Source organism: Lynx rufus, unplaced genomic scaffold (assembly GCF_022079265.1).
Source record: "Lynx rufus isolate CCGP_SWC_20201006 ecotype Redwood Valley unplaced genomic scaffold, mLynRuf1.p SCAF_16, whole genome shotgun sequence".
NCBI lineage: Eukaryota > Metazoa > Chordata > Mammalia > Carnivora > Felidae > Lynx > Lynx rufus.
The window spans coordinates 1,478,936-1,505,566 of record NW_025814830.1 but is presented as its reverse complement, the minus strand read 5'-3'; the positions used below and the strand labels follow the sequence as shown (position 1 = coordinate 1,505,566).

Here is a 26,631-nt window from a genome sequence, read left to right as displayed (position 1 = left end):
TTGGAAGTTCTGTGAAAGGCGCAGAGATTCCAGATGGTAGGAATAACATCAGCATACCAAGTTCTCTTTTCAAGACACTGTTGTTCCCTGGTGTGTAAGAAACAGAGGGGTAAGGTTGTTTTTTTTTTTTTTTAAAGTTCGTTTATTTTGAGAGAGAGAGATAGTACCAGTGGGGCAGGGGCAGAGAGAGAGGGAGGGAGAGAAAATCCCAAGCAGGCTCCTTGCTATCAGTGCTGAGCCCCATGTGGGGCTCAAACTCATGAACTGTGAGATCATGACCCAAGGGAAATCAAGAGTTGGATGTTTAACCAACGGAGCCACCCAGGCACCCCCACAGGGAATAACTTCTAAAACAGACTCACAGAGTAAGGGGGAATGATTTCCTTTTATTTAAGGTTAGGACAGATATTTGGAAAGGGGAGCTTTATCATCTATGTAGAGTTGGGCATAAGGTCACACATGAGCCTTGAGAAAGCAGTTCTAGGGGCACCTGGTAGGCTTAGTCAGATGAGTGACCAACTTCTGCTCAGGTCATGCTCTCGCAGTCCAGTCTGTGAGTTCAAGCCCCATGTCGGGCTCTATGCTGACAGCTCAGAGCCTGGAGCTGCTTCAAATTCTGTCTCCTTCTCTCTCTCTCCCTCCTCCATTTGTGCTCTGTTTTTCTCTCAAAAATAAGTATTAAAAATTTTTTTAAAAAGAAAGAAGTTCGAGGGGCACCTGGTTGGCTCAGTCAGGTAAGTGTCCGACTCTTGGTTTCAGCTCAAGTCATGATCTCACAGTTTTGTGGGTTTGAGCCCTGCATCAGGCTCTGCATGGACAGCACAGAGCCTGCTTAGGATTCTCTGTCTACTTCTCTTTCCCCTCCTCTCCCACTCTCTCTCTCTCAAAATAAATAAATAAACTTAAAAAAAAAAAACAACCAGTTCTATCATGCTTCGTATATTACGTAAATGAGGTTTGTGCTCCTCCTTACGTGGAGATTTTGGTATTACAATGAGGTCAAGGCAAGTCCTCACTCCATGAGTTACTCCATAGTTGATCTGCTTAGATATAAGTGGGGAGTAAGCTCAACCTGGGCCTGCCCAAGCTCTTCCTCAGGGCAGTCATTACCTTTTGTTAGTTTCTATTTCCCTCATGGGAGACTATGACCATGAGACTATGGCCTGAAGTAAAAGATAAGACAGAAAGAAGAGGTTAAGTAAAATGAGGGGCTAAGGTCAGCGGGTACAAGCAGGTAAGCAGTAAAGGTCAGGTCTTGGCGTCTAGCTGGTGACATTAACTCCCTCTTTCATCATAGGTACCATTATGAACTCTGCCTGTGTCCACTTGGTAACTGTGGTATTTGTTGCAGGGAGTGCTGACCTTCAGAGATGTGGCCATAGAATTCTCTCAGGAATGGAGATTCATAAATCACATTCAGGGGGAACTATACAGGGATGTGATGTTAGAGACCCATGGACACCTCCTCTTTTTGGGTGAGGATAACTCCCTCCAGACTTCCCAAACCACACTCAGGGTTTTGTTCCTTCCTTTGAAGACAGTCTCTTGGAAGCTTCTTCTTTGCATGACTGGGATTCAGATCCCTGCAGTAAGGGAAAGAAGTAGGAGTTTGTAGATGTAAAGAAATATCTTCATGATGTTTCCTTTTCAGCTTTAGCTTCCTCTTCCTTAGAGTAGCATCATTTCTGTAGATTAGTGGCAATTCTAAACATTAAGTGACATAAAATGGTCCTGCCCACATCTCAAACACCAATTTCCACTCTTTATCATTGTGTCTAGTACTTGGAAGTGGAGGTCAAGATCTGAACATTGGAAATCCCTCCTATGTGTTCTAAAGGGGCTATTGGGTAACAGCCTTTGGGAAATCATTTCTTAGAATTTTACAATGTCCTCTCTTATCTGCTGAGTGCAATACTGGATTGAAAGTTAGAATCTCTAACAATACTCATTTCTTTTTTCTACTAAACAGGTCTTGTGTCTAAGCCAGACCTAGACATCTTTTTGGAGCAAAAGAAGGAGCTATGGGGAGTGAAGAGAAAGGAGAAGGTAGCCTCACACCCAGGTAGGTTGAATGAATGAAGCAGATGACAGAGGTGGGGTCCAAATGTGAAGGAGGAAGATAGACCTTAAAATGTGGTTCCAGTAGCTCTCCTTGAATAAAAGTTTGAGAAGCCTAGTTTTAGGTCTCTCCCTCTCATGATAGGACATCTGGTATCCAACATTATCATGCTCTATGTTCTGTAAGGATTTGACTTTAGCTCCAGTGATGGCCCATCCTGTCCCCTGCGAGGGCCAGGAGACTTTCCTTGCAGCGTGAGGGCCTCCATATTCTGAGAGCTGCTCCATTGCTTTGAGGGCCCCGGGGAAATCTCCATATTTATGAGGAACTTTATGCTAAAGCCTTTCTAAATTCTGCTTTGCCTCCTGTGAGAAGTGTGTCAGGGTAGTGTGGGCATATTGTGGTTTGGTATAGAAATCCTGGAACAGTGGAGACCAATATCATGTGTTTATTGATCTATGATTTCCAATGTTACAAAGGTTTTACACAGAATGGTGTTAGGTAATTTCATCAGATAACAAAACACCTCCCTAAAATGAGAGAATCTAGTCCTTTATTTCACTTCAAAAGTTCATTTTTTTTTTGTATTAGCTAAAACTAGAAATTTCCACTCCATGTGTTTCATTCCTCAATGATGAAATCATTTAATGTATCTTTTTGTTTCTTAGAATCTTATATAAATTAATGCCATAGGGGAACTAGAACATTAAAACTTAGAACTCACAGTGTAAAATAAATTCTCAATTGTTAACTTGTTTCTTAATAATTGCATCATTTCATAATTTTGTCTTATAAGAAGTTCCTATGACTTTGTCATATACTTTTTACTTTCTAATTATATATATATGAGATTCATTTCTGATTTATTAAATAAAAAATTCTGCTATGACATTGGCATGTGCTTTATAAGAAGTAAAATAGATAATTAGTAAAATTCTGATTGAATAAAAAAGGTTTGTTCATACATGTAATTTTACTTCAGGAAAAATTAATCAGTACGATTTTTTCTACTTTCCTCAGAATGTATCTGAATTTAATCCCAAATATTTAATTTTTCTAAAGTGATTGTCAACATATTTCACAACTTTGATGGTATTTGTCTGTTTAGAAATGAAAAGTTTTTGTTTTTCTGCTTGGTTCTAAATGTGGGATTATAGCCTTAAACTCTGTATGAGGAGGAATATATTAATAGCAATATATTTTTCATGTCTTATAAGTGCTTATTTATAAAAATTTTTATCATAGCTTTTCATGGTGGATTTTAATGAATATTCTTTATAATTTTACTATCAATGAAGACATGTCTAATTCAAAATGCTTGTTTTTCATGGGTACACAGTCACTGTTAAAAATTATAGTTGTGAGGGAGTAGAGAAGATGGCGGCGTAGGAGGACGCTGGGCTCACCGCGCGTCCTGCTGATCACTTAGATTCCACCTACACCTGCCTAAATAACCCAGAAAACCGCCAGAGGATTAGCAGAACAGAGTCACCGGACCCAAGTGCAGACGAGAGGCCCACGGAAGAGGGTAGGAAGGGCGGCGAGGCGGTGCGCGCTCCACGGACTGGCGGGAGGGAGCCGGGGCGGAGGGGCGGCTCGCCGGCCAAGCAGAGCCCCCGAGTCCGGCTTGCAAAAGCGGAGGGGCCTGACAGACTGTGTTCCGACAGCAAGCGCGACTTAGCGTCTGGGAGGTCATAAGTTAACAGCTCTGCTCAGAAAGCGGGAAGGCTGGAGGACAAAGGGAGGGTGAGCTGCGGAGCCCCCGGACGACAGAGCTCAGTTTGGCGGGGAACAAAGGCGCTCACCAGCGCCATCTCCCCCGCCCATCCCCCAGCCAAAATCCCAAAGGGAACCGGCTCCGGCCAGGGAAATTGCTCGCTCCGCGCGAACACCCAACTCTGTGCTTCTGCGGAGCCAAACCTCCGGCAGCGATCTGACTCCCTCCAGCTGCACAGGGCCCCTCCTGAAGTGGATCACCTAAGGAGAAGCGAGCTAAGCCTGCCCCCCCTGCCGCCGTGCACCTTGCCTTCCCACCCCAGCTAATACGCCAGATCCCCAGCATCACAAGCCTGGCAGTGTGCAAGTAGCCCAGACGGGCCACGCCACCCCACAGTGAATCCCGCCCCTAGGAGAGGGGAAGAGAAGGCACACACCAGTCTGACTGTGGCCCCAGCGGTGGGCTGGGGGCAGACATCAGGTCGGACTGCGGCCCCGCCCACCAACTCCAGTTATACACCACAGCACAGGGGAAGTGCCCTGCAGGCCCTCACCACACCAGGGACTATCCAAAATGACCAAGCGGAAGAATTCCCCTCAGAAGAATCTCCAGGAAATAACAACAGCTAATGAGCTGATCAAAAAGGATTTAAATAATATAACAGAAAGTGAATTTAGAATAATAGTCATAAAATTAATCGCTGGGCTGGAAAACAGCATACAGGACAGCAGAGAATCTCTTGCTACAGACATCAGGGGACTAATGAACAGGCACGAGGAGCTGAAAAACGCTTTAAAGGAAATGGAAAACAAAATGCAAACCACCACAGCTCGGATGGAAGAGGCAGAGGAGAGAATAGGTGAACTAGAAGATAAAGTTATGGAAAAAGAGGAAGCTGAGAAAAAGAGAGATAAAAAAATCCAGGAGTATGAGGGGAAAATTAGAGAACTAAGTGATACACTAAAAAGAAATAATTTACGCATAATTGGTATCCCAGAGGAGGAAGAGAGAGGGAAAGGTGCTGAAGGGGTACTTGAAGAAATTATAGCTGAGAACTTCCCTGAACTGGGGAAGGAAAAAGGCATTGAAATCCAAGAGGCACAGAGAACTCCCTTCAGACGTAACTTGAATCGATCTTCTGCACGACATATCATAGTGAAACTGGCAAAATACAAGGATAAAGAGAAAATTCTGAAAGCAGCAAGGGGTAAACGTGCCCTCACATATAAAGGGAGACCTATAAGACTCGTGACTGATCTCTCTTTTGAAACTTGGCAGGCCAGAAAGAATTGGCACGAGATTTTCAGGGTGCTAGACAGCAAAAATATGCAGCCGAGAATCCTTTATCCAGCAAGTCTGTCATTTAGAATAGAAGGAGAGATAAAGGTCTTCCCAAACAAACAAAAACTGAAGGAATTTGTCACCACTAAACCAGCCCTACAAGAGATCCTAAGGGGGACCCTGTGAGACAAAGTACCACAGACATCACTACAAGCATAAAACATACAGACATCACAATGACTCTAAACCCGTATCTTTCTATAATAACACTGAATGTAAATGGATTAAATGCGCCAACCAAAAGACATAGGGTATCAGAATGGATAAAAAAACAAGACCCATCTATTTGCTGTCTACAAGAGACTCATTTTAGACCTGAGGACACCTTTAGATTGAGAGTGAGGGGATGGAGAACTATTTATCATGCTACTGGAAGCCAGAAGAAAGCTGGAGTAGCCATACTTATATCAGACAAACTAGACTTTAAATTAAAGGCTGTAACAAGAGATGAAGAAGGACATTATATAATAGTTACAGGGTCTATCCATCAGGAAGAGCTAACAATTATAAATGTCTATGCGCCGAATACCGGAGCCCCCAAATATATAAAACAATTACTCATAAACATAAGCAACCTTATTGATAAGAATGTGGTAATTGCTGGGGACTTTAACACCCCACTTACAGAAATGGATAGATCATCTAGACACACGGTCAATAAAAAAACAAGGGCCCTGAATGAGACACTGGATCAGATGGACTTGACAGATATATTTAGAACTCTGCATCCCAAAGCAACAGAATATACTTTCTTCTCGAGTGCACATGGAACATTCTCCAAGATAGATCATATACTGGGTCACAAATCAGCCCTTCATAAGTTTACAAGAATTGAAATTATACCATGCATACTTTCAGACCACAATGCTATGAAGCTTGAAGTCAACCACAGGAAAAAGTCTGGAAAACCTCCAAAAGCATGGAGGTTAAAGAACACCCTACTCACGAATGAGTGGGTCAACCAGGCAATTAGAGAAGAAATCAAAAAATATATGGAAACAAACGAAAATGAAAATACAACAATCCAAACGCTTTGGGACGCAGCGAAGGCAGTCCTGAGAGGAAAATACATCGCAATCCAGGCCTATCTCAAGAAACAAGAAAAATCCCAAATACAAAATCTAACAGCACACCTAAAGGAAATAGAAGCAGAACAGCAAAGGCAGCCTAAACCCAGCAGAAGAGAAATAATAAAGATCAGAGCAGAAATAAACAATATAGAATCTAAAAAAACTGTAGAGCAGATCAACGAAACCAAGAGTTGGTTTTTTGAAAAAATAAACAAAATTGACAAACCTCTAGCCAGGCTTCTCAAAAAGAAAAGGGAGATGACCCAAATAGATAAAATCATGAATGAAAATGGAATTATTACAACCAATCCCTCAGAGATACAAACAATTATCAGGGAATACTATGAAAAATTATATGCCAACAAATTGGACAACCTGGAAGAAATGGACAAATTCCTGAACACCCACACTCTTCCAAAACTCAATCAGGAGGAAATAGAAAGCTTGAACAGACCCATAACCAGCGAAGAAATTGAATCGGTTATCAAAAATCTCCCAACAAATAAGAGTCCAGGACCAGATGGCTTCCCAGGGGAGTTCTACCAGACGTTTAAAGCAGAGATAATACCTATCCTTCTCAAGCTATTCCAAGAAATAGAAAGGGAAGGAAAACTTCCAGACTCATTCTATGAAGCCAGTATTACTTTGATTCCTAAACCAGACAGAGACCCAGTAAAAAAAGAGAACTACAGGCCAATATCCCTGATGAATATGGATGCCAAAATTCTCAATAAGATACTAGCAAATCGAATTCAACAGCATATAAAAAGAATTATTCACCATGATCAAGTGGGATTCATTCCTGGGATGCAGGGCTGGTTCAACATTCACAAATCAATCAACGTGATACATCACATTAACAAAAAAAAAGAGAAGAACCATATGATCCTGTCAATCGATGCAGAAAAGGCCTTTGATAAAATCCAGCACCCTTTCTTAATAAAAACCCTTGAGAAAGTCGGGATAGAAGGAACATACTTAAAGATCATAAAAGCCATTTATGAAAAGCCCACAGCTAACATCATCCTCAACGGGGAAAAACTGAGAGCTTTTTCCCTGAGATCAGGAACACGACAGGGATGCCCACTCTCACCGTTGTTATTTAACATAGTGCTGGAAGTTCTAGCATCAGCAATCAGACAACAAAAGGAAATCAAAGGCATCAAAATTGGCAAAGATGAAGTAAGCTTTCGCTTTTTGCAGATGACATGATATTATACATGGAAAATCCGATAGACTCCACCAAAAGTCTGCTAGAACTGATACATGAATTCAGCAAAGTTGCAGGATACAAAATCAATGTACAGAAATCAGTTGCATTCTTATACACTAACAATGAAGCAACAGAAAGACAAATAAAGAAACTGATCCCATTCACAATTGCACCAAAAAGCATAAAATACCTAGGAATAAATCTAACCAAAGATGTAAAGGATCTGTATGCTGAAAACTATAGAAAGCTTATGAAGGTAATTGAAGAAGATTTAAAGAAATGGAAAGACATTCCCTGCTCATGGATTGGAAAAATAAATATTGTCAAAATGTCAATACTACCCAAAGCTATCTACACATTCAATGCAATCCCAATCAAAATTGCACCAGCATTCTTCTCGAAACTAGAACAAGCAATCCTAAAATTCATATGGAACCACAAAAGGCCCCGAATAGCCAAAGGAATTTTGAAGAAGAAGACCAAAGCAGGAGGCATCACAATCCCAGACTTCAGCCTCTACTACAAAGCTGTCATCATCAAGACAGCATGGTATTGGCACAAAAACAGACACACAGACCAATGGAATAGAATAGAAACCCCAGAACTAGACCCACAAACATATGGCCAACTCATCTTTGACAAAGCAGGAAAGAACATCCAATGGAAAAAAGACAGCCTCTTTAACAAATGGTGCTGGGAGAACTGGACAGCAACATGCAGAAGGTTGAAACTAGACCACTTTCTCACACCATTTACAAAAATAAACTCAAAATGGATAAAGGACCTAAATGTGAGACAGGAAACCATCAGAACCTTAGAGGAGAAAGCAGGAAAAGACCTCTCTGACCTCAGCCGTAGCAATCTCTTACTCGACACATCCCCAAAGGCAAGGGAATTAAAAGCAAAAGTGAATTACTGGGACCTTATGAAGATAAAAAGCTTCTGCACAGCAAAGGAAACAACCAACAAAACTAAAAGACAACCAACGGAATGGGAAAAGATATTTGCAAATGACATATCGGACAAAGGGCTAGTATCTAAAATCTATAAAGAGCTCACCAAACTCCACACCCGAAAAACAAATAACCCAGTGAAGAAATGGGCAGAAAACATGAATAGACACTTCTCTAAAGAAGACATCCAGATGGCCAACAGGCACATGAAAAGATGTTCAGCGTCGCTCCTTATCAGGGAAATACAAATCAAAACCACACTCAGGTATCACCTCACGCCAGTCAGAGTGGCCAAAATGAACAAATCAGGAGACTATAGATGCTGGAGAGGATGTGGAGAAACGGGAACCCTCTTGCACTGTTGGTGGGAATGCAAATTGGTGCAGCCGCTCTGGAAAACAGTGTGGAGGTTCCTCAGAAAATTAAAAATAGACCTACCCTATGACCCAGCAATAGCACTGCTAGGAATCTACCCAAGGGATACAGGAGTACTGATGCATAGGGGCACTTGTACCCCAATGTTCATAGCAGCACTCTCAACAATAGCCAAATTATGGAAAGAGCCTAAATGTCCATCAACTGATGAATGGATAAAGAAATTGTGGTTTATATACACAATGGAATACTACGTGGCAATGAGAAAAAATGAAATATGGCCTTTTGTAGCAACGTGGATGGAACTGGAGAGTGTGATGCTAAGTGAAATAAGCCATACAGAGAAAGACAGATACCATATGGTTTCACTCTTATGTGGATCCTGAGAAACTCAACAGGAACCCATGGGGGAGGGGAAGGGAGAAAAAAAAAAAGACGTTAGAGTGGGAGAGAGCCAAAGCATAAGAGACTGTTAAAAACTGAGAACAAACTGAGGGTTGATGGGGGGTGGGAGGGAGGGGCGGGTGGGTGATGGGTATTGAGGAGGGCACCTTTTGGGATGAGCACTGGGTGTTGTATGGAAACCAATTTGTCAATAAACTTCATAAAAAAAAAAAATTATAGTTGTATACATAGTAGGTTTCCTTTTAAATAATACATCTTTTTTATGTAGAATTTTTTGGGTTAAATTTTGTCTTACTTTGTTTTTGCAATTCCATAGTAATCAGCTTCCATTTATTTGTGACTTTCCACAGTATTAGTTAGTTGTGGTTTCGTTTCCACATGTGTATTTTGTTATAGGATAAATTTCAACTCATTACATTCTTGGATAATGTGAGTGTAACTCAAATATGAATCAGCTTTATGCACTTTGCCAATAAAATTCTCTCCTCTTCCACCCCCTTCCCATATGTTCATCTGTTTTGTTTCTAAATTCCACATATGAGTGAAATCATATAGTATTAGTCTTTCTGTAATGGACTTCACTTAGTATAATACATTCTAGTTTCATCCACATCATTGCAAATGCAAGAGTACATTCTTTTTGATGGCTGAGTAATATTCCATTCTATATAAACACATACACACTGTATCTTCCTTATACATTCATTACTTGATGGACGTTTGGACTCTCTTCATAGTTTGGCTGTTGTTGATAATGCTGCTATAAACATTGTGGTGCCTGCATCATTTCGAATCTGTATTTTTGTATCCTTTTAGTTAATACCTAAGAGTGCAATTGCTGGGTCAGAGGGAAGTTCTATATTAAGCTTTTTGAGGAACCTCCATACTGTTTTCCAGAGTGGCTGCACCAGTTTGCATTCCCACTAACAGTGCAAGAGGGTTCCCCTTTCTTTGCATCCTTGCCAACATATGTTGTTTCCTAAGTCATTAATTGTGGCCTATGGCAAGACTATGATATGTCTTGGTGATGGTCTGCTTTTGTTGAATTTAATGGAAGTTCTCTGTGCTTCTTGGATTTTGATGTCTGTGTCCTTCCACAGATTAGGGCAGTTTTCAACTATACTTTGCTCACATAATCCTTCTGCCCCCTTTTCTTTCTCTTTATCTTCTGGGACTTCTATGATACGAATGTAATTCTTTACTAAGTTGCTGATTTCTCTAAGTCTTGTATTGTGATCTTTTGCCTGTGTTTCCTTCTTTTTTCTGCTTCATTATTTTCCATAATTTTATCATTTATTTAATTTTATTTAATTGTATTAATTTTATTTTTTTAAATTTACATCCACATCACTTAGCATATAGTGCAACAATGATTTCAGGAGTAGATTCCTTAATGCCCCTTACCCATTTAGCCCATCCCCCCTCCCACAACCCCTCCAGTAACCCTCTGTTTCCATATTTAAGAGTCTCTTATGTTTTGTCCCCCTCCCTGTTTTTATATATTTTTATTTCCCTTCCCTTATGTTCATCTGTTTTGTCTCTTAAAGTCCTCATATGAGTGAAGTCATATATTTGTCTTTCTCTGACTGACTAATTTCACTTAGCATAATACCCTCCAGTTCCATCCACGTAGTTGCAAATGGCAAGGTTTCATTCTTTTTGATTGCTGAGTAATACTCCATACATATATATATATATACACCACATCGTCTTTATCCATTCATCCATCGATGGTCATTTGGTCTCTTTCCATACTTTGGCTATTGTTGATAGTGCTGCTATAAACATGGGAGTACATGTGTCCCTTCAAAACAGCACACCTGTATCCCTTGGATAAATACCTAGTAGTGCTATTGCTGGGTCGTAGGGTAGTTCTATTTTTAATTTTTTGAAGAACCTCCATACTGTTTTCCAGAATGGGTGCACCAGCTTGCATTCCCATGTAATTTTATCTTTTATATCACTGATTTACTACTCTGCTTCATCCATCCTCACTGTCATGTCATGGCATCCATCCGAGATTGCATCTTAGTTATAGCATTTTTAATTTTGGCCTGACTAAATTTTAGTTCTTTTATCTCTGCAGAAAGGGATTTTCTGGTGTCTTCTATGCTTTTTTTTTTTTCCATCCCCAGCTAGTATTCTTATAATCGTGGTTTTAAATTCTAGTTCAGACATTTTAATTGTATTTGTGTTGATTAAATTCCTGGCCGTGAGTTCTATTGCCTGTTCTTTCTTTTGGGATGAGTTTCTCCATCTCATCATTTTGTCCAGAAAGGAAAAGAGGAGAGAAAGAAAAGAAAGAAAACAAACAAAACAAAACAAAATGAAAAAACAAACTAGATCTTGTGTGTTTTTTCTGCTTGTTAAGAGAATCTAGATCCAAGAATAAAATAAAATATAATAAAATGAAATGAAAACAACTAATTAGATCAAAATAAAAATAATATGTATATATAAAAATTAAAAATAAGAGCACCTAGGTGGCTCAGTCAGTTAAGCATCCAGCTCTTGATTTGAACTCAAGTCATGGTCTCACAGTTTGTGAGTTTGAGTCCTGCATCAGGCTCTGTGCCAACAGCCTGGAACCTGCTTGGAATTTCTGTCTTCCTCTCTCTCTGCCCCTCCCAAGCTTGATCTAAACAAACAAACAAACAAACAATTAAAAATGTAAAAAAACTTAAAAAAATACTAAAAAGTAACAAAGGGAATTGAAAAAATAAGAAAATAAATGAAGAAAATAATAATAAACAATAAAGAATAGAAATAAAAGAGAAGTTAGATCCTATTTCCCCTAGAGGTGAAGTCTGTTAGTGTAGAGTTGGTGCAAGTGAGTTGTTTGTGCTGGTCTTTTGGGGGAGAGGCCTGCTGTGCTGATTCTCAGGTTAAATTGTTCCAGTGGAAATGCACCTCCAGATTGCAAGGGTGTGGGTTTTGGTGTAAGTGGCAGTGGCCTCTACTAGGTGGCGCTGTTTTGCTCCCTGTAGCCTTTCAGTTCTGAAGGACAGAATGAATATGGGGTTTTCCCATTCTGTAGCCCCAGAGCTTAAAGTTCATGACCCCCACTCTTAAGGGGAAACCTGATTAAAGAGCAACTAATCATCCCTCTTGTGTCCCCAGTTTCTGTCAGAACCTTGCGGTCACCCTGACTGTGTCCAAGCTTTTTTATTACAGGCAGCAACTGAATTTCAAAACCCCAAATTTTATGGATTCCCACAGGGTGGACCCACACCGTTCCTCTGGGGTAGCGTCTGGCCATGCTTTTGCCAGCCCATCTTTAAAAAAGTCATGTGACTATGCAGCTGTTCAGAGTTTATGTCAAAACAGCAGAAAGCCGGCACCCCTGCTTGCCGCCCTCAGCCAGAGTGAGTCCCATCTCATGCCTGGAAATATCCCAGCGTGTTGGCACAACCCATCTTTCCTGAGACCCAAGAAATCCTCAGACCACCCTGTCACTCCTGGCATTCTGCCCCTCTTCACCACATGAACACCTTTAAGTCAGGCACTCCCCCTACAGTAGCAGACTGCTACAAGTTCAGATTTTGTGCTCCACAGTTTATAGTACTTTGCAGTGGCCTCCATATTAGGCTCCCTCCCTGGGCCATACCCAGAGCAGTATGTCCCTGGGTAAACTCTCTGAACTTCCTACTTGCTGAAAGGGTCACTTTTTACTTGTAGTCTTGCAGTTTTTGTTCTCTCAGATCTTCGATTGATTTCGTCGGTGTTTAGAATGATTTGATAACTATCTGGCTGTGTTCAAGGAAAGAGACAAGCTTAAGGTCTCCCAGCTCCTCAGCCATCTTAACTCCTCCCCCTTAAAATTATTATTCCGTAGAGGGTTTCCTTTTAAATGTGACTTTCTGGGGCGCCTGGGTGGCGCAGTCGGTTAAGTGTCCGACTTCAGCCAGGTCACGATCTCGCGGTGCGTGAGTTCGAGCCCCGCGTCAGGCTCTGGGCTGATGGCTCGGAGCCTGGAGCCTGTTTCCGATTCTGTGTCTCCCCCTCTCTCTCTGCCCCTCCCCCGTTCATGCTCTGTCTCTCTCTGTCCCAAAAATAAATAAACGTTGAAAAAAAATTTTTTTTAAATGTGACTTTCTATAATTTATCTATTTTTTTATTTTTATTTTTTTAAATGTTTATTTATTTATTTTGAGAGAGAGAGAAAGAGCGCATGCATATGTGTAAGCAGGAGAGGGACAGAGTTGTGCTTTCTCTTTTACCTATGTAGTTTGTCACAGAATGGCATTTCTCACCTTAGGACGTTTTTGGACAATGTGTGTGTTACCGAAATATGAATCATCTTTATGCTCTTTCCCAAGATTAGGTATTATATTTTATCCTTAATTTTGTTCTACCCATCTCATGTTTTGATACCATTCTCATTAACTTTTGCATCCTCTGAATGTATTTTCATCACTTTACCTTAGAGATTACTAAAACATTCTAAAGATAACAAATCATCATAAAGTGATATTGTCAATTGCATACAAAACTCTTCTACTTATCAACTCCACCCCTGCACCCACCTTAAGTTCTTGATATCACAAGTTCTGTCTTTTATGTTGTGTATTTTATTACCTAGATTTATGATTGTTATACTTTTATTTAAAAAAATTCTGTAGCAGAAATAAAAGTGACTTGTGCTGCTTCATTACAATCTTACAGATTTCTATAATTGTGTAAATATTTGTATTTAGCAGAGAGCTTTGTGTTGTGTCATTTTAATTACTGTTTAGAATCCTATTTTAACTAAGACTTCCTTGAACATTTATAGGACAGGTCTACTGGTAAACATACAGAGGTTTTTACTTGGCAAAGTCTTCATTTCTACTTTCATGGAAAACAGTTTTGCCAAATAGGGATTCTCGGTGGATATTTTTTGATCATTCAGTACTTGAATACATTGTCCCATGCACTTCTTCCTATCAGGTCTGCTGAGAACCCCACTAATAATCTTACAGGAGCTCTCTTGTACAAGAAGAGTTGCTTTTGTCATGCTTTTCAAAATTCTCTTATCACTTGTGATTTTTGATAGTTTAATTATAATGTGTCATTGTGTTCATGTTGACATTTATCTTACTTTGAATTTATTGAACTCAGTGAATTTGTCTCTTTTTTCTACATACATGGGAAGTAGCAGCCTTTACTTCTTCATGGAAATGCTCTGTCCCCTTTCACTCTCCTCTCCTTATGGGGTCCCTGTAATGTACATACTGGTTCATTTGTTGGTGTCCCATGGGTCACTTATCCTCATTCCTTTTCCACATTTTTCTTGTTTCTCAGTAGATAACTTAACACAAAGGGTCTTTAGATTGTCTGATTCTTTCTTCTGCTTGATCAAGTCTGTTGCTCACCCTTTATTGTATTTTTAAATTCAGTGATGGTACTCTTCAGCTCCCAATTTCTGGTTGATATACTTGCTGTCTCTTTGGGTTTACATTTTGGTCCTGCATAGTTGTCCTGACATCATTTAGTTACCTGTTTTCTCTCCTTCCATGAGTATCTTTATGATGGTTATTTGAATTCTTTGTCAGGAAACTTATGGTTCTTTTTTTTTTTAATTTTTTTAACGTTTATTTATTATTGAGAGACAGAGCATGAGCAGGGGAGGGGCAGAGAGAGAGACACACAGAATCCGAAGCAGGCTCCAGGCTCTGAGCTGTCAGCACAGAGCCCTGCACGGGGCTTGAACTCACAAACCATGAGATCATGACCTGAGCTGAAGTTGGACACTTAACCAACTGAGCCACTCAGGCGCCCCAAGTTCTTTCTTAATTTAGGGCCAGTTTTAGAGATTTATTTTGTTCCTCTGATTAGAACACAGTTTTCTATTTCTTTGTATGGCTTGTGATCTTCTATTGACATTTGGGAATTAAAAACAAAAACAAAAATAAAAAGCCTCTGGGCCCAGGATTATGGACTTGCTTTGTACAGGAGAACAAAAATAATAGTAATTCTGGGGCCTGTCATACATCTTCTGGGCACTTGCAAAGTCTGAAATTTTGTAATTTTCCAGTTTACAAAGGTGTAATTACTTCTTTAGAGCCCATGATACCTTCCTCTCTCTGTGTGTCCTCGCTCTGTAGTCTTTTCATTGTTTAAACAAACAGTCACCTTTTGTTTGAGCAGCCACCACAGTGCATCCAGAGGGTGCTGTCATTCCCTCTGCTTCCATGTCCTGCGTGACAGAAACAAGCCCCCCAGGCAGCTGCAAAGAAGCAAGATCACTGAATATACAGGTCACTTACTTGTTTCTCTCCTGATGAGGGGTAACCGTTTTCTCAGTCTTGCCATGGAGTGCCACAGAGGGTGAACAGCTGTTGTGTGCAAGTGTCACAAACTTTTCTTGTCTCTTTGATGCGGCTCTTCATTTGTCCTTGCCAGGGTGTGCTATGTTCTCCTAACTAGCTTCCAAAAGGTAATGTGGTCCATTTTTGTCTCCACGGGGGAGTTAAGTCCAGGTTGCTTCCTATTCCTCCATTCTGCTGATGTCCTGTTATGAGTATTAATTTTGCACATTAGTGGGGTACCTGGATGGCTCAGCCAGTTAAGTTTCCAACTTCAGCTCAGGTCATGATTTCATGGTTTGTGGGTTTGAGCCCTGTCAGGCTCTGTGCTGACAGCTGGAGCCTGCTTTGGACTCTATGTCTCCCCCTCTCTCTCTGCCCCTCCCCTGCTTGCTCTCTCTCTCTCTCTCTCTCTCTCTGTCTCTGAAAAATAAGTAAACCTTAAAAAAATTTAATTTTGTTGGAATGCAAGCTGGTACAGCCACTCTGGAAAACATTATGGAGGTTCCTCAAAAAACTAAAATAGAACTACCCTATGACCCAGCAATTGCACTACTAGGCATTTATCCATGGGATACAGGTGTGCTGTTTTGAAGGGACACATGCACCCCCATGTTTATAGCAGCACTATCAACAATAGTCAAAGTATGGAAAGAGCCCAAATGTCCCTCGATGGATGAACGGATAAAGAAGATGTGGTATATATACACAATGGAGTATTACTCGGCAATCAAAAAGAATGAAATCTTGCCATTTGCAACTACATGGATGGAACTGGAGGGTATTGTGCAAAGTGAGATTAGTCAGTCAGAGAAAGATAAATATCATAAGACTTCACTCATATGACGACTTTAAGACACAGAACAGATGAACCCAAGGGAAGGGAGGCAAAAATAATATAAAAACAGGGAAGGAGACAAAACACAAAAGACTCATAAATATGAAGAACAAACAGAGGGTTCCTGGAGGGGGTGTTGGAGGGGGGATGGGCTAAATGGGTAAGGGGCACTAAGGAATCTACTCCTGAAATCATTGTTGCACTATATGCTAACTAATTTGGATGTAAATTTAAAAAAATAAAAAACAATTTTGCACATTAGCATTTTAATGTACATGCATGTTAGCATAACAAATGGGATAACTTACTTTGTATCTTTTGATTGCATCTGTCCATAACACCCTAGGCCTGTTGGCAGACAGGCAAAGGAGATTCATTCCATAGAATGATATGGGAAAATATGGAAGCTGTGGCCTTGAGTATTTATACTTAATGAATCACTGGGAAGGTTGTGGGAGGTAGTGATGGGCAGAACAGATATTATGATGGATATAACCGAACTGGGACAATTATCCATAAGGAAATCCTTACTGCTAGAGGAGATCAAGAGTATAAAACATTTGGGGGAAAACCCTACCTTAAGTCAGTGATATTTGCAGAAAGTGTCTTTGAACCCAAGGACCAAAATCCATTTTTAAAAAGATGTTTACTTATTTTTGAGAAAGAGACAGAGAGCGTGAGCAGGGGAGGGGCAGGGAGAGAGGGAGACACAATCTGAAGCAGGCTCTAGGCTCTGAGTTGTCAGCCCAAAGCCCAATGTGGGGCTCGAACTCACAACCTGTGAGATCATGACCTGAGCTGAAGTTGGACACTCAACCAACTAAGCCACCCAGGTGCCCCCAAAATCCATTTCGTAATCCTTCATATTCTCTAGAAGGACATTTGGAAATTCTGGAAAGTCACCTAAACCATGCCGAAAGTAATCATTGAAACCATTTCAAATACAAGATTGGATTAGTAATTCACTGAAATATTTCTGAAAGTTAGACATTTAAGAATAAAGATAAAAGTTCTACATGTGGTTTTGAGAAGACCTTTTCAGAGTATTCATTATTCTCCCACCAACACATAATCCCTCCTCATTCTAACGTCTAATTTTGATAAACTTCAGAAGGTCTTTATCCCAACATCACTGTTCTATAGTTATCACATGATACTTAATTTGGAGCAAGTTTTTATGTATTGTGATTTTAGGAAGGTCTTTAGTGAGGACTTAGTCTTCCGTAATTACTGAGGTATTTGTAGTGGAGATAAAACTTACTAATGCAATGAATCTGGGAAAAAATGTCAGTTAAGGGTCAAATCCTAGTAAACATCAGAAAACTCAGTTTCCAATGAACCAGTATAAAAGTAATAAATGTGGGAAAGTCTTTTATAAAAGCTCAAATCTTATTGTACATTATCGTATCTTTACTGGGCAGAAGACTTACAAATGTAGTAACTCTGGCAAACCTTTTAACTAGTCTTCAAAACTCACTCAACAATAGAGATTTAATAATGGAAATAAATCTTACAAATGTAAACAATGTGGCAAAACATTTACCACTCAAAACATCAAAATTAGGTAATATGTTATGGAGAGAAGGCTGAAAAATGTTTACAAAAATGTGACAATGCCCTTAAGCAGAACTATAAACTTTCTGAACATCATAGTGTGCATACTGAAAGAAACCCTACAAATGTAAAGAATATGGTAAAGCATTTAATTCATAACCAAAATATCCAACGTGAGGCAGTATCTCTTGGGGAGATAAGTTACATATGACAAGAATGATGGTCATGTCTTTATCTGGGTTCAAACACTTACTCAACATCAGAGAAATCATATTGGTTGGAAGCCCTATAAATGTAATGGTTGATGAAAGACCTTTGTTTTTAATACATGCTTCAGGGAAAAAAGAGTCTTTATAACAGGTAAAAACATGAAAGTTGTAAACAATTGGCAAAGTATGTAATGGAAAACAAGATATAAATAAAATGAGAGGTTTCACAGCAGAAAGCAATAGGTCTATCATTTTTCAGACACTATTGTAAATCAGAGCATTTATTATAGAGAAAAATTTGAATGTAAAACTCTAATATGAATTACATTTTCACCTTGGAGAATGTAGGCATTGGGGGTATGACCCCACCACACCTGAGAATCTTACTGTAACTTTTGAGTCCCCCAAATTAAAACCATACCTGGTTTTCCACAGAAATAGCCTATCGTTGACTAGAAGTCTTACCTAGAATATTAACAATCATCTCATTCTTTGTTGTCTGTATTATAAATGGTATTGTTATAATTAAGTAAGCTTGAGAAAACAAAAGGTTAAGGAAATCATAACAGAGAAGAAACATTTATAGTACTGCAATGTGTTTGTCAAAAAATAAATCTACTTGGACCCACACTGCTCAAACCCATCTTACTCAATGATCAACTGTATTTGTTAATGTGCCTGAAAGTCTCAGGGAAAGATGGATGTCTGGAGGGGAATAATTTCAGTGTGTCTCTCTTTTTTTTTTTTTTTCTATTGACCATGTTTGAGATTTTTTTTTTTTTGCATGACAAATACTATTAATTTCACCCTTAAATCATGTCATGCAATGCCTTTATTTGTGTGCGTGCAAAATGATTTGATTGTTGTCTCATAGACATGAGTGGCTCTTTTATGATGGGGAATTCATTCATACCTACTTTTCCATGGAAGATTGAGACTGTAGTGTACAATGTATGAAGAAAATCTACTTGGAGATGCTGTTTGTGTTTGATGTCTAAGAGGGATACAACTCATGATGAAGTAAGGGTTCAGGGCATTATTATTTGAAATAAAGTAAGATAGAGAAACATTTTGAGTTTTAAATAGTTGTGTTAGTTGCTGTTTAAGGAGAATGGCAGTTCATTAAAATCTGGATGTATTTTCATAATAGCAATTGATACAAGTCAAGAATATTAGTTATGTGGTTGAAATTTAAAAATTTTTCTCAGATATCTGGGGAAATTATAGCTAACTCTTCCATAAAAGGGTATGAAATTATTATAATCCACATTTACTCAATAATGAATAATTATTTGAAAGTGTAGGAAGTATAACTCACAGATCCTTATATCACAGGAACAAGAATGGTTCTTGAATGCTTGTCATGGGTATTTTAACAAAGAATCATACAGTAATTTTGCAGTGGTTTGTTTAGAGTGCATTTGAACTCAATATATTTTCATTAATAACACTGAATGGATTTTAATGTGTTAACACTGATGTGTAATAAATGAAGTTTTAACCTACACAAACCCTGGACTGTTCCACCTTCACAAGGTTGCAGGTTAACAGATGGTAACACAAAGTACACTTGACCCTTGATCAACATGGGTTTGAACTGTGTGGGTCCACTTACAGTCAGATTTATTCATAGTACAGTACTGTAAATGCATTTTCTCTTGCTTCTGATTTTCTTGAGCTTCCATTATTGTAGGGATACCATATGTAACATATAACATATAAAGGTGTAATAATTGACTGGTTTTCATAACGTTTCTTGTCAACAGAAAGCTGCTATTATTATTTTTTGTTTATTTTTTTTAAAGCTATTAAAATTAAGTATTGGGGACTCAAAATTACACATGATTTTCAACTGCATGAGTGGTGGGTACACTGAACATTACTTGAGATTATTTTCCCTATGTTCATGTATCATATATTTTCTTCCTTATTGTGACTGCTGGAACATTATGATATTTTTAATAAGGATATAGAAGTATTATTGAGACTGTAGCTAATCAATTCATACTGCTGCCTTGGAATCCATCTTGGACAACTAGACTGCCTGCAGGGGCTTTTGAAGTGACTCTGGCTCTGCCCAGTAGCAAATACACTATAGATAACAGTCCCTAAAGTCACAAGCAAAGGTAAGATCCTCCTATGACTTCCCCAGTAGCCTCTGTGAATGAGTGTCCACTCCCTATATATTTACCTTGTGTACCCCCTACAGAAGACTCTCTCAGAGTTTACCATTTTCCACTCATTTTGATTTGAATTGTGCATTCTACACTTAGCACAGGAACTCCAAAGCACTCCAACCATGCACCCCAAAAAAGGCATCTGCCCCAGTTCCTGCCATTCTGTCTACCTGCACTCAGCCTTGACCTCTCCATGTTGTCCCTCAAGGGATATTGTGTACATCCTCCAGGATCTAAGGGTAATAAACTTCATGTATTTAAATTTCTTTGTTTTCTTTTATTGAACCATGGGTCACCATCCATGTGACTACCAAGTACTGGTTCTACTTAACTGCTAATTGAACAAAGTCACTGCAAATATAGTTATAAGCCATATCTACAGAATTCTCAATCACTGTTTTTAAAACTTTACACTATATTTTTCTTTGCTTATGTTGCTTTTCTGGGCATACTGAACACAGTTTTTTGGTTTTGATATGCACAGAAAATAATATGCTCTATTAAGCTAAAGGTATATCTTGTAGTAAGAGAACAAATTAAGAAGAAATGCATGTATATCTATATCTTCAGAATGAAAGGGAATATTAGATCAAATGAAGTAATTTCCAGATTTCAAAATTGATGATTTCCTAGCAAGCAAAATGTTATATATTCATAGTGGGAATAATTTTCTCTACATTGTATTGAATTGATTTCTCCTAAATCACTTGTATCTTGGTTTGAGAATCTCCCCATTGCAAATCCTGTTTTGTCTACCTACTTATTACTCATGTAGGATCTACTCTGTTTCCCTTGTTCCAACGTTCATGAATTGTTGCTTTTATGACTTGCTCAGGGATTTTAAGAATACGTTGCGTGAAATGACATGGTGTTCCAAAATTAATTTGAATATGGGAGTAATTCCACAGTAGTTTAAGTCTATGTAGTTTAATTGCTCCCTTTTACTTCTTCTCAACTGGACAAGAATACTAAGTACAATTTCTTTTAGTTACTGTTCTTTTTCCTTCTTGGAACTGACATCATCCAAGTTATTCACTTTACTGGAACAATTTGATTAGGTGAAAACTTGGAGACTTCATGAGTCATGTGTTATTTTAACATCAATTTAAAGGAACCAAACTTGGGACAGTACTGGGTGCTTAGTAGGTGTTCTTGACTTAGGAAGAAAACAAATACTAAGAGTGATGATGCAGCCCAGGGTAAAAGATAAAATGTCCAGGCTGAAGCATTGGCATGAATTCTTCATTTAGGTAGAGGACACCTGTCAAAGGCTGAACTACTGAGTCTAAATTTAGAAGGATAAACTTTACTTGTTTTCTTTCCAAATCATCTCCAGTTCTTTGATGTCCTCGTCTCCATTCCAGTGATGTAGGCATCACTGCTATCCTTCTTTCCTGTGTTGTGGAGACCCCATTTTCACTGCTGTCTCCTCCCACATAAGCCATGTAGGCCCTTCTAGGCTCTTAGGAGTAGTTTGGAATTTTTTAATTCAATGGGAAATGGTTGGTCACTGGATCATGTATGGCCATACTTGGGACTTAAATACTATGTTGTCACCACTTCATTGGAAGAACGGGAAAACACCATCAATGGGTCACAGGATTATTTCAGGCACTTGGTATTAAGATGTGTGGGGATGGATAAAACATGATGATGGTATCCTTTAAGAGGAAGATAAATCCTACTAGAAGCAAATACGGAGAACTCTTGAGATGCAGAGAAAGATCTGGTAGGGAGCCCCTCTTGGTCACTGCAAGGTCTTAGGAAGCTACTTGTAATGGACAAATGTGACAGGGATGGGGACTTGGAAAATGTGGTTTCCTGGGATTGAGGGAGTCAGATCCTTTCTTCATGATTTAATGAATTCCCTGGTGGTTCTGAGGACTGTTGTTATTGGATGGCAGGGATAACTGTACTTTCCCAGGCCCAGGTGGGTGGCAGTGGATGGAAAGGGGAGATTGGATATTTAAACATTATGGCCATTGTTTTAAGATATCACATGGCAGAGTACATACTGAAGATGAAGAAGTCTTCTGGACACGAATAATCAGAATCAGCAAGGCATGTGGATAGTTCCTCAAAGCACTGGCCTCCCAGGTGTAAAACCCCAGTATAGGTCTGATGTAGTATAAATGGATCACTTTCCAAGGATGCTGATCTACAGCTGGCAGGGACCGCTTTCACTTCCACCTTTCCCCTTTCAGCTTGTGATGAATCTAGTCCCGTGCTCTGGACGGTGTATAAGGCACCTTTTAGTTAGGGAGCAGTTCACTGTTCATGGGCCGTGAACATTTCTGTTTCAAACAGCCCACCCACTTTTTAGTCTAGATGTCCCTACATTGTTTCACAGCTCATGCTATCCTTTCACCCATTCTGACCCAAGTGGAAAGAGGATTTTTATCAGTTGTAGAAACTGATAGAATAAAGTTTGGTAGCATGTTATATTCACATTTAACATAGATTCAAATGAAGATTAATCATTCATTTTTCAGTACCTCCGATTTTATGGTCAACTATAGTATGAAAAGGCTGATGTGTGTATATACAGAAAAGAGGTGGATTTTGTGTTATGTATACAGTGAGTAGGTAGATGCTCATATCTGATAAAATGGCACAGACACCCTTTGGTGTGCTCTGGGTTTTCCATTTCTTCTCTCTTGTATTGTCTACCCCCAGGTGTTGTGCTCATATTTGCTCTCCCATGGCCCCAAGATACCTACCCCACCACCAGGCATCATAGTATGTTCTATGCAGCAAAGGAGGCGGTGTAAATCTGATTGAGCTAGGGAATTTGTTTTGAAGTCTTGTTTTCATTCAAGGAAGGCCATCCTCCCCAAGGCTCTTCTCCCTCCAAGTCATTGACAAGAACTTTGACATATGGGCCAGTCTAAGTAGAAATATATAAGTGTAACACAGGTAGACATATAAGATGTTTGTGAAGGGCTTTTTTTCTCTGAACCGTATCACAGCATCTGACAGAAAGGCAATCACATTTTGCACTGAAACTAGCTATTACAAAAAGTCTGTAGGGGCGCCTGAGTGGCTCAGTCAGTTAAGCGTTGGCTCAGGTCATGATATCATGGCTCGTGAGTTCGAGCCCCATGTTGTGCTCTGTGCTGACAGCTCAGAGCCTGGAACCTGCTTCAGATTCTGTGTCCCTCTCTCACTCTGCCCCTCCCCTGCTCGTGCTCTCTCTCTCTCTCTCTCTCTCTCTCTCTCAAGAATAAATAACTACTTAAAAAAAATTTTTTTAAGTCCCTAAAATTTACAATTTCCTTAACCTTACTTCATAGGGATTTTATTCTGCATACAAATGGAGTGCTGATGAAGCACTTCTTAAGCCTGCAATTACTTATGGTCTCATGTTTAAATCATCAAATACAGATCTATAGTGAGAGTGCTATATTCAATCTCATGATAATATATACCATGTGTTAATGTCTGGTATGCATTTCATAACTCACTTGATAAAATATTTAAATAAGTTCCAATTCACTCTAACTTGGATTGCTTTCATTCAGGAGCATGAACAGAAGTGTGTTTGGGGTCATTCCAGGAAGCTCAAGGAGGGTATTGACTGAAGGGAGAGGAGGAAAATAAGACAGGCTTTTGTTATTTTTGAATAACAAGAATGTGTCTTGTGGATCTTGTGTGTGTGTGTGTGTGTGTGTGTGTGTGTGTGTGTGTGTGTGTGTGTGACAACACTAGCATGACCACAAGCATAGAGCAATTCTAACAGTGATTTACCTGTGATGACCTGTAACTTAGTTACCACAGAGGCTCTCAAATTAGTGTCAGAATCCCCAAGTGAACTTGTAAATCAGATTGCTGTGCCTCTCCCCACATTACTACTTTGGTAGTTCTGGGGTACAGCTCCCCCAGTTCCCTTTCATACACATTGTCAGGTACCTGTCTATGGAACCCACTCTGAGAACCAATGTCCTGGAGCACATTTATGGTTGTGTTACTCAGTAAAAATATTAGCATATTGCAGAATGCAATCAGGCACATAGGTGTCTAATTTTGGTTTTCCAGATGTGAAAGTGAAGTCATGTGTGTGCCAGACCTTCCCTGCACTTGTACTTTGGATGTCTGACCTCTATGTCTGGTTCTTAGTAGTCAACCAGAAAGCCACTCAGGTTATATGTGTGTGGTTTGGGCTGGAATTTTCACTTTGAAGTCTCATTTCATAGAGTCTGTTCTCTGCGAAGACTTATGGTGGGGCAGGTTTGGACGCTATGCTCAGCAGTGGGAGGTGACTTCCAACTTGCATGCCTGCTGAGACAGGCCATAGAATGGCTTCCATGCTCTAGTTCAACCTGTTGGCTGGAGACACAAGTCAGGCATAGCTGCTAACAAAGCTCCTCGACCAAGTAGGTCCATCTCAGCTCTGCAGGTGGGCAGAGTCACTGACATCTCTGATTGGGTGTCACCACAAGGTGGAACAAGTCTGTTCTGACAGTCTTCCAAGATCTGAACACTGGTTGTTGTAAGGCTTACCCACCTTCTCCATCCTTATATGATACCCTGTGGTCCAGCAGTATAGATTCCCCCAAGGATCCACTTGATAGGAGACCTAAGTGGGCCACCCAGGAAGAGGCCGGCCATTTGCAGAATGTTGGATTCCCACCTTGGTCTCTCTCTCTTTTTGATGGAGGAATCATTGTTTGAGGTGGTCTCTCATGGTGGGGCACTGTGCTGTCCTGGGGGAGGTGCTTGTGGTCAAAGTGAAATGGCTCTTCTTACCCTTCTAATGCTGTCCTTTTTTTTTTTTAATATTTAAAAAAAATTTTTTTTAACATTTACTTATTATTAAGAGACAGAGCATGAGCAGGGGAGGAGCAGAGAGAGGGGGAGACACAGAATCCAAAGCAGGCTCCAGGCTCTGAGCTGTGAGCACAGAGCCCGACGCAGGGCTCAAACTCACAAACTGCGAGATCATGATCTGAGCCGAAGTTGGACGTTCAACCGACTGAGCCAGCCAGGCACCCCTCTAATGCTGTCCTTGGTCTCTGGTCTGGGGTCTCTGGTCCAGGGGTGCTTCAGTCTCATTCCTGAGAACTGAGATTTGCCCAATGGTGTCTTATGTGAATAGTTGCTAGTTGAGCTTATTACAAGACAGACTGAAGTGGGAACCATATATTTCACCATCTTAATGATGTCACCCCTCTGTAATCAATATTTTCATGTCTCATGATCTAGATTTTTTTTGATGTTTGTTTATTTTTGAGAGAGAGTGAAGTCAGGCAGAGGCAGAGAGGGGTTTGGGGCAGAGGATCTGAAGCAGGTTTCACATGCTGATGGTAGAGGGCCCGATGCAGGGTTTGAAGTCATGAATGGTGAGATCACACCGGAGCCAAAGTCAGTAGCTTAACTGAACAAGCCACCCAGGTGCCCCATCTCATAAGCTAAAAATGGATGTTTCCCTTTTATAGATAGTACCCACTTGCTTCATTAGAGAATGAAGACCATTCTCAGCAGACTGTAGACATGACAGAAAACGTTGACATCAAACATCACTCTGGAGGAATGCACTGTTATTGAGAAGGGCCCCAGAGGAACCCTGTGAAGGGACTTCAATCACATCAGTGTAGAACTCAGTCTCCTGGAAAGGAAAAAGAGGAGGCTCTGAGTTGACAAATGGTGGGGAAATAGAAAAGAAGTGGCTACTGTTCGCACCATCTTTCATCATGCACGGTGCATTATCAAGGAAGGGCATTAACCGGGCTTTTGTAACAAGATGAGGTCTGCCTATGCTCACTTCCCCACCAACATGGTTATTCAGGAGAATGGTTCTCTTGCTGAAATTCAAAATTTCACGGGTGGAAAATACATCTGTAGGGTTTGGATGAGGCCAGGTGTTGCTTGTTCTGTATCTCAAGCCCCTAAAAATAAGTTAATTCTTGAAGGAAATGTCATTGAACTTGTACCAAACCCAGCTGCTTTGATTCAGCAAGCCACAACTGTTAAAAACAAGGATATCACAAAATTTTGGGATGGTATCTATGTTTCTGAAAAAGGAACAACTCAGCATCTGATCAATAAGATCTCAGTTGTCCAGCTCCAGAAAAAGCAAGATGGTGGATGATTTTCCAGACTTATTTGTGATATTTTATTTTTTAATCTAATATCTTATAATTCTATATACATGTATGTACATCTGCATATGCTTATATATGTGTATGAATATGGGTTTTATTTATTTATTTTTAACTTTTCATCCTCATGTTTTAGTTACAGCTCTAGGAATAATCCAATTGAATATAGTCAAGCAAATGTTAGGAGGAACATTTGGCTTATTTATGTTAATATTCTAAGGGAGATGTTGGGGTTTGGGTTTACCAAGTTTTTTATATTTTCCCTTACACTCTATTTTTTTATTATGTTTTATGTGCTTTCCTGTGTGCATTTTAAGAAAATAATTCTAAATTTC

The 26,631-nt window shown here is 39.7% G+C and overlaps 1 protein-coding gene and 1 pseudogene across 1 annotated transcript; both read left to right on the top strand.

Moving 5' to 3' along the window:
• The first annotated feature begins 950 nt into the window (after positions 1–950).
• LOC124511676 (KRAB domain-containing protein 5-like) lies at positions 951–12,318 on the top strand. Its single transcript, XM_047079063.1, has 4 exons — positions 951–1,004; positions 1,352–1,475; positions 1,970–2,062; positions 12,308–12,318. Exons 1-4 carry the CDS (start codon positions 951–953, stop codon positions 12,316–12,318), a joined length of 282 nt encoding a protein of 93 aa, XP_046935019.1.
• Positions 12,319–12,429: 111 nt separating this feature from the next.
• Positions 12,430–26,286, top strand: LOC124511675 (60S ribosomal protein L9-like; annotated as a pseudogene).
• The last annotated feature ends 345 nt before the right edge of the window (positions 26,287–26,631 follow it).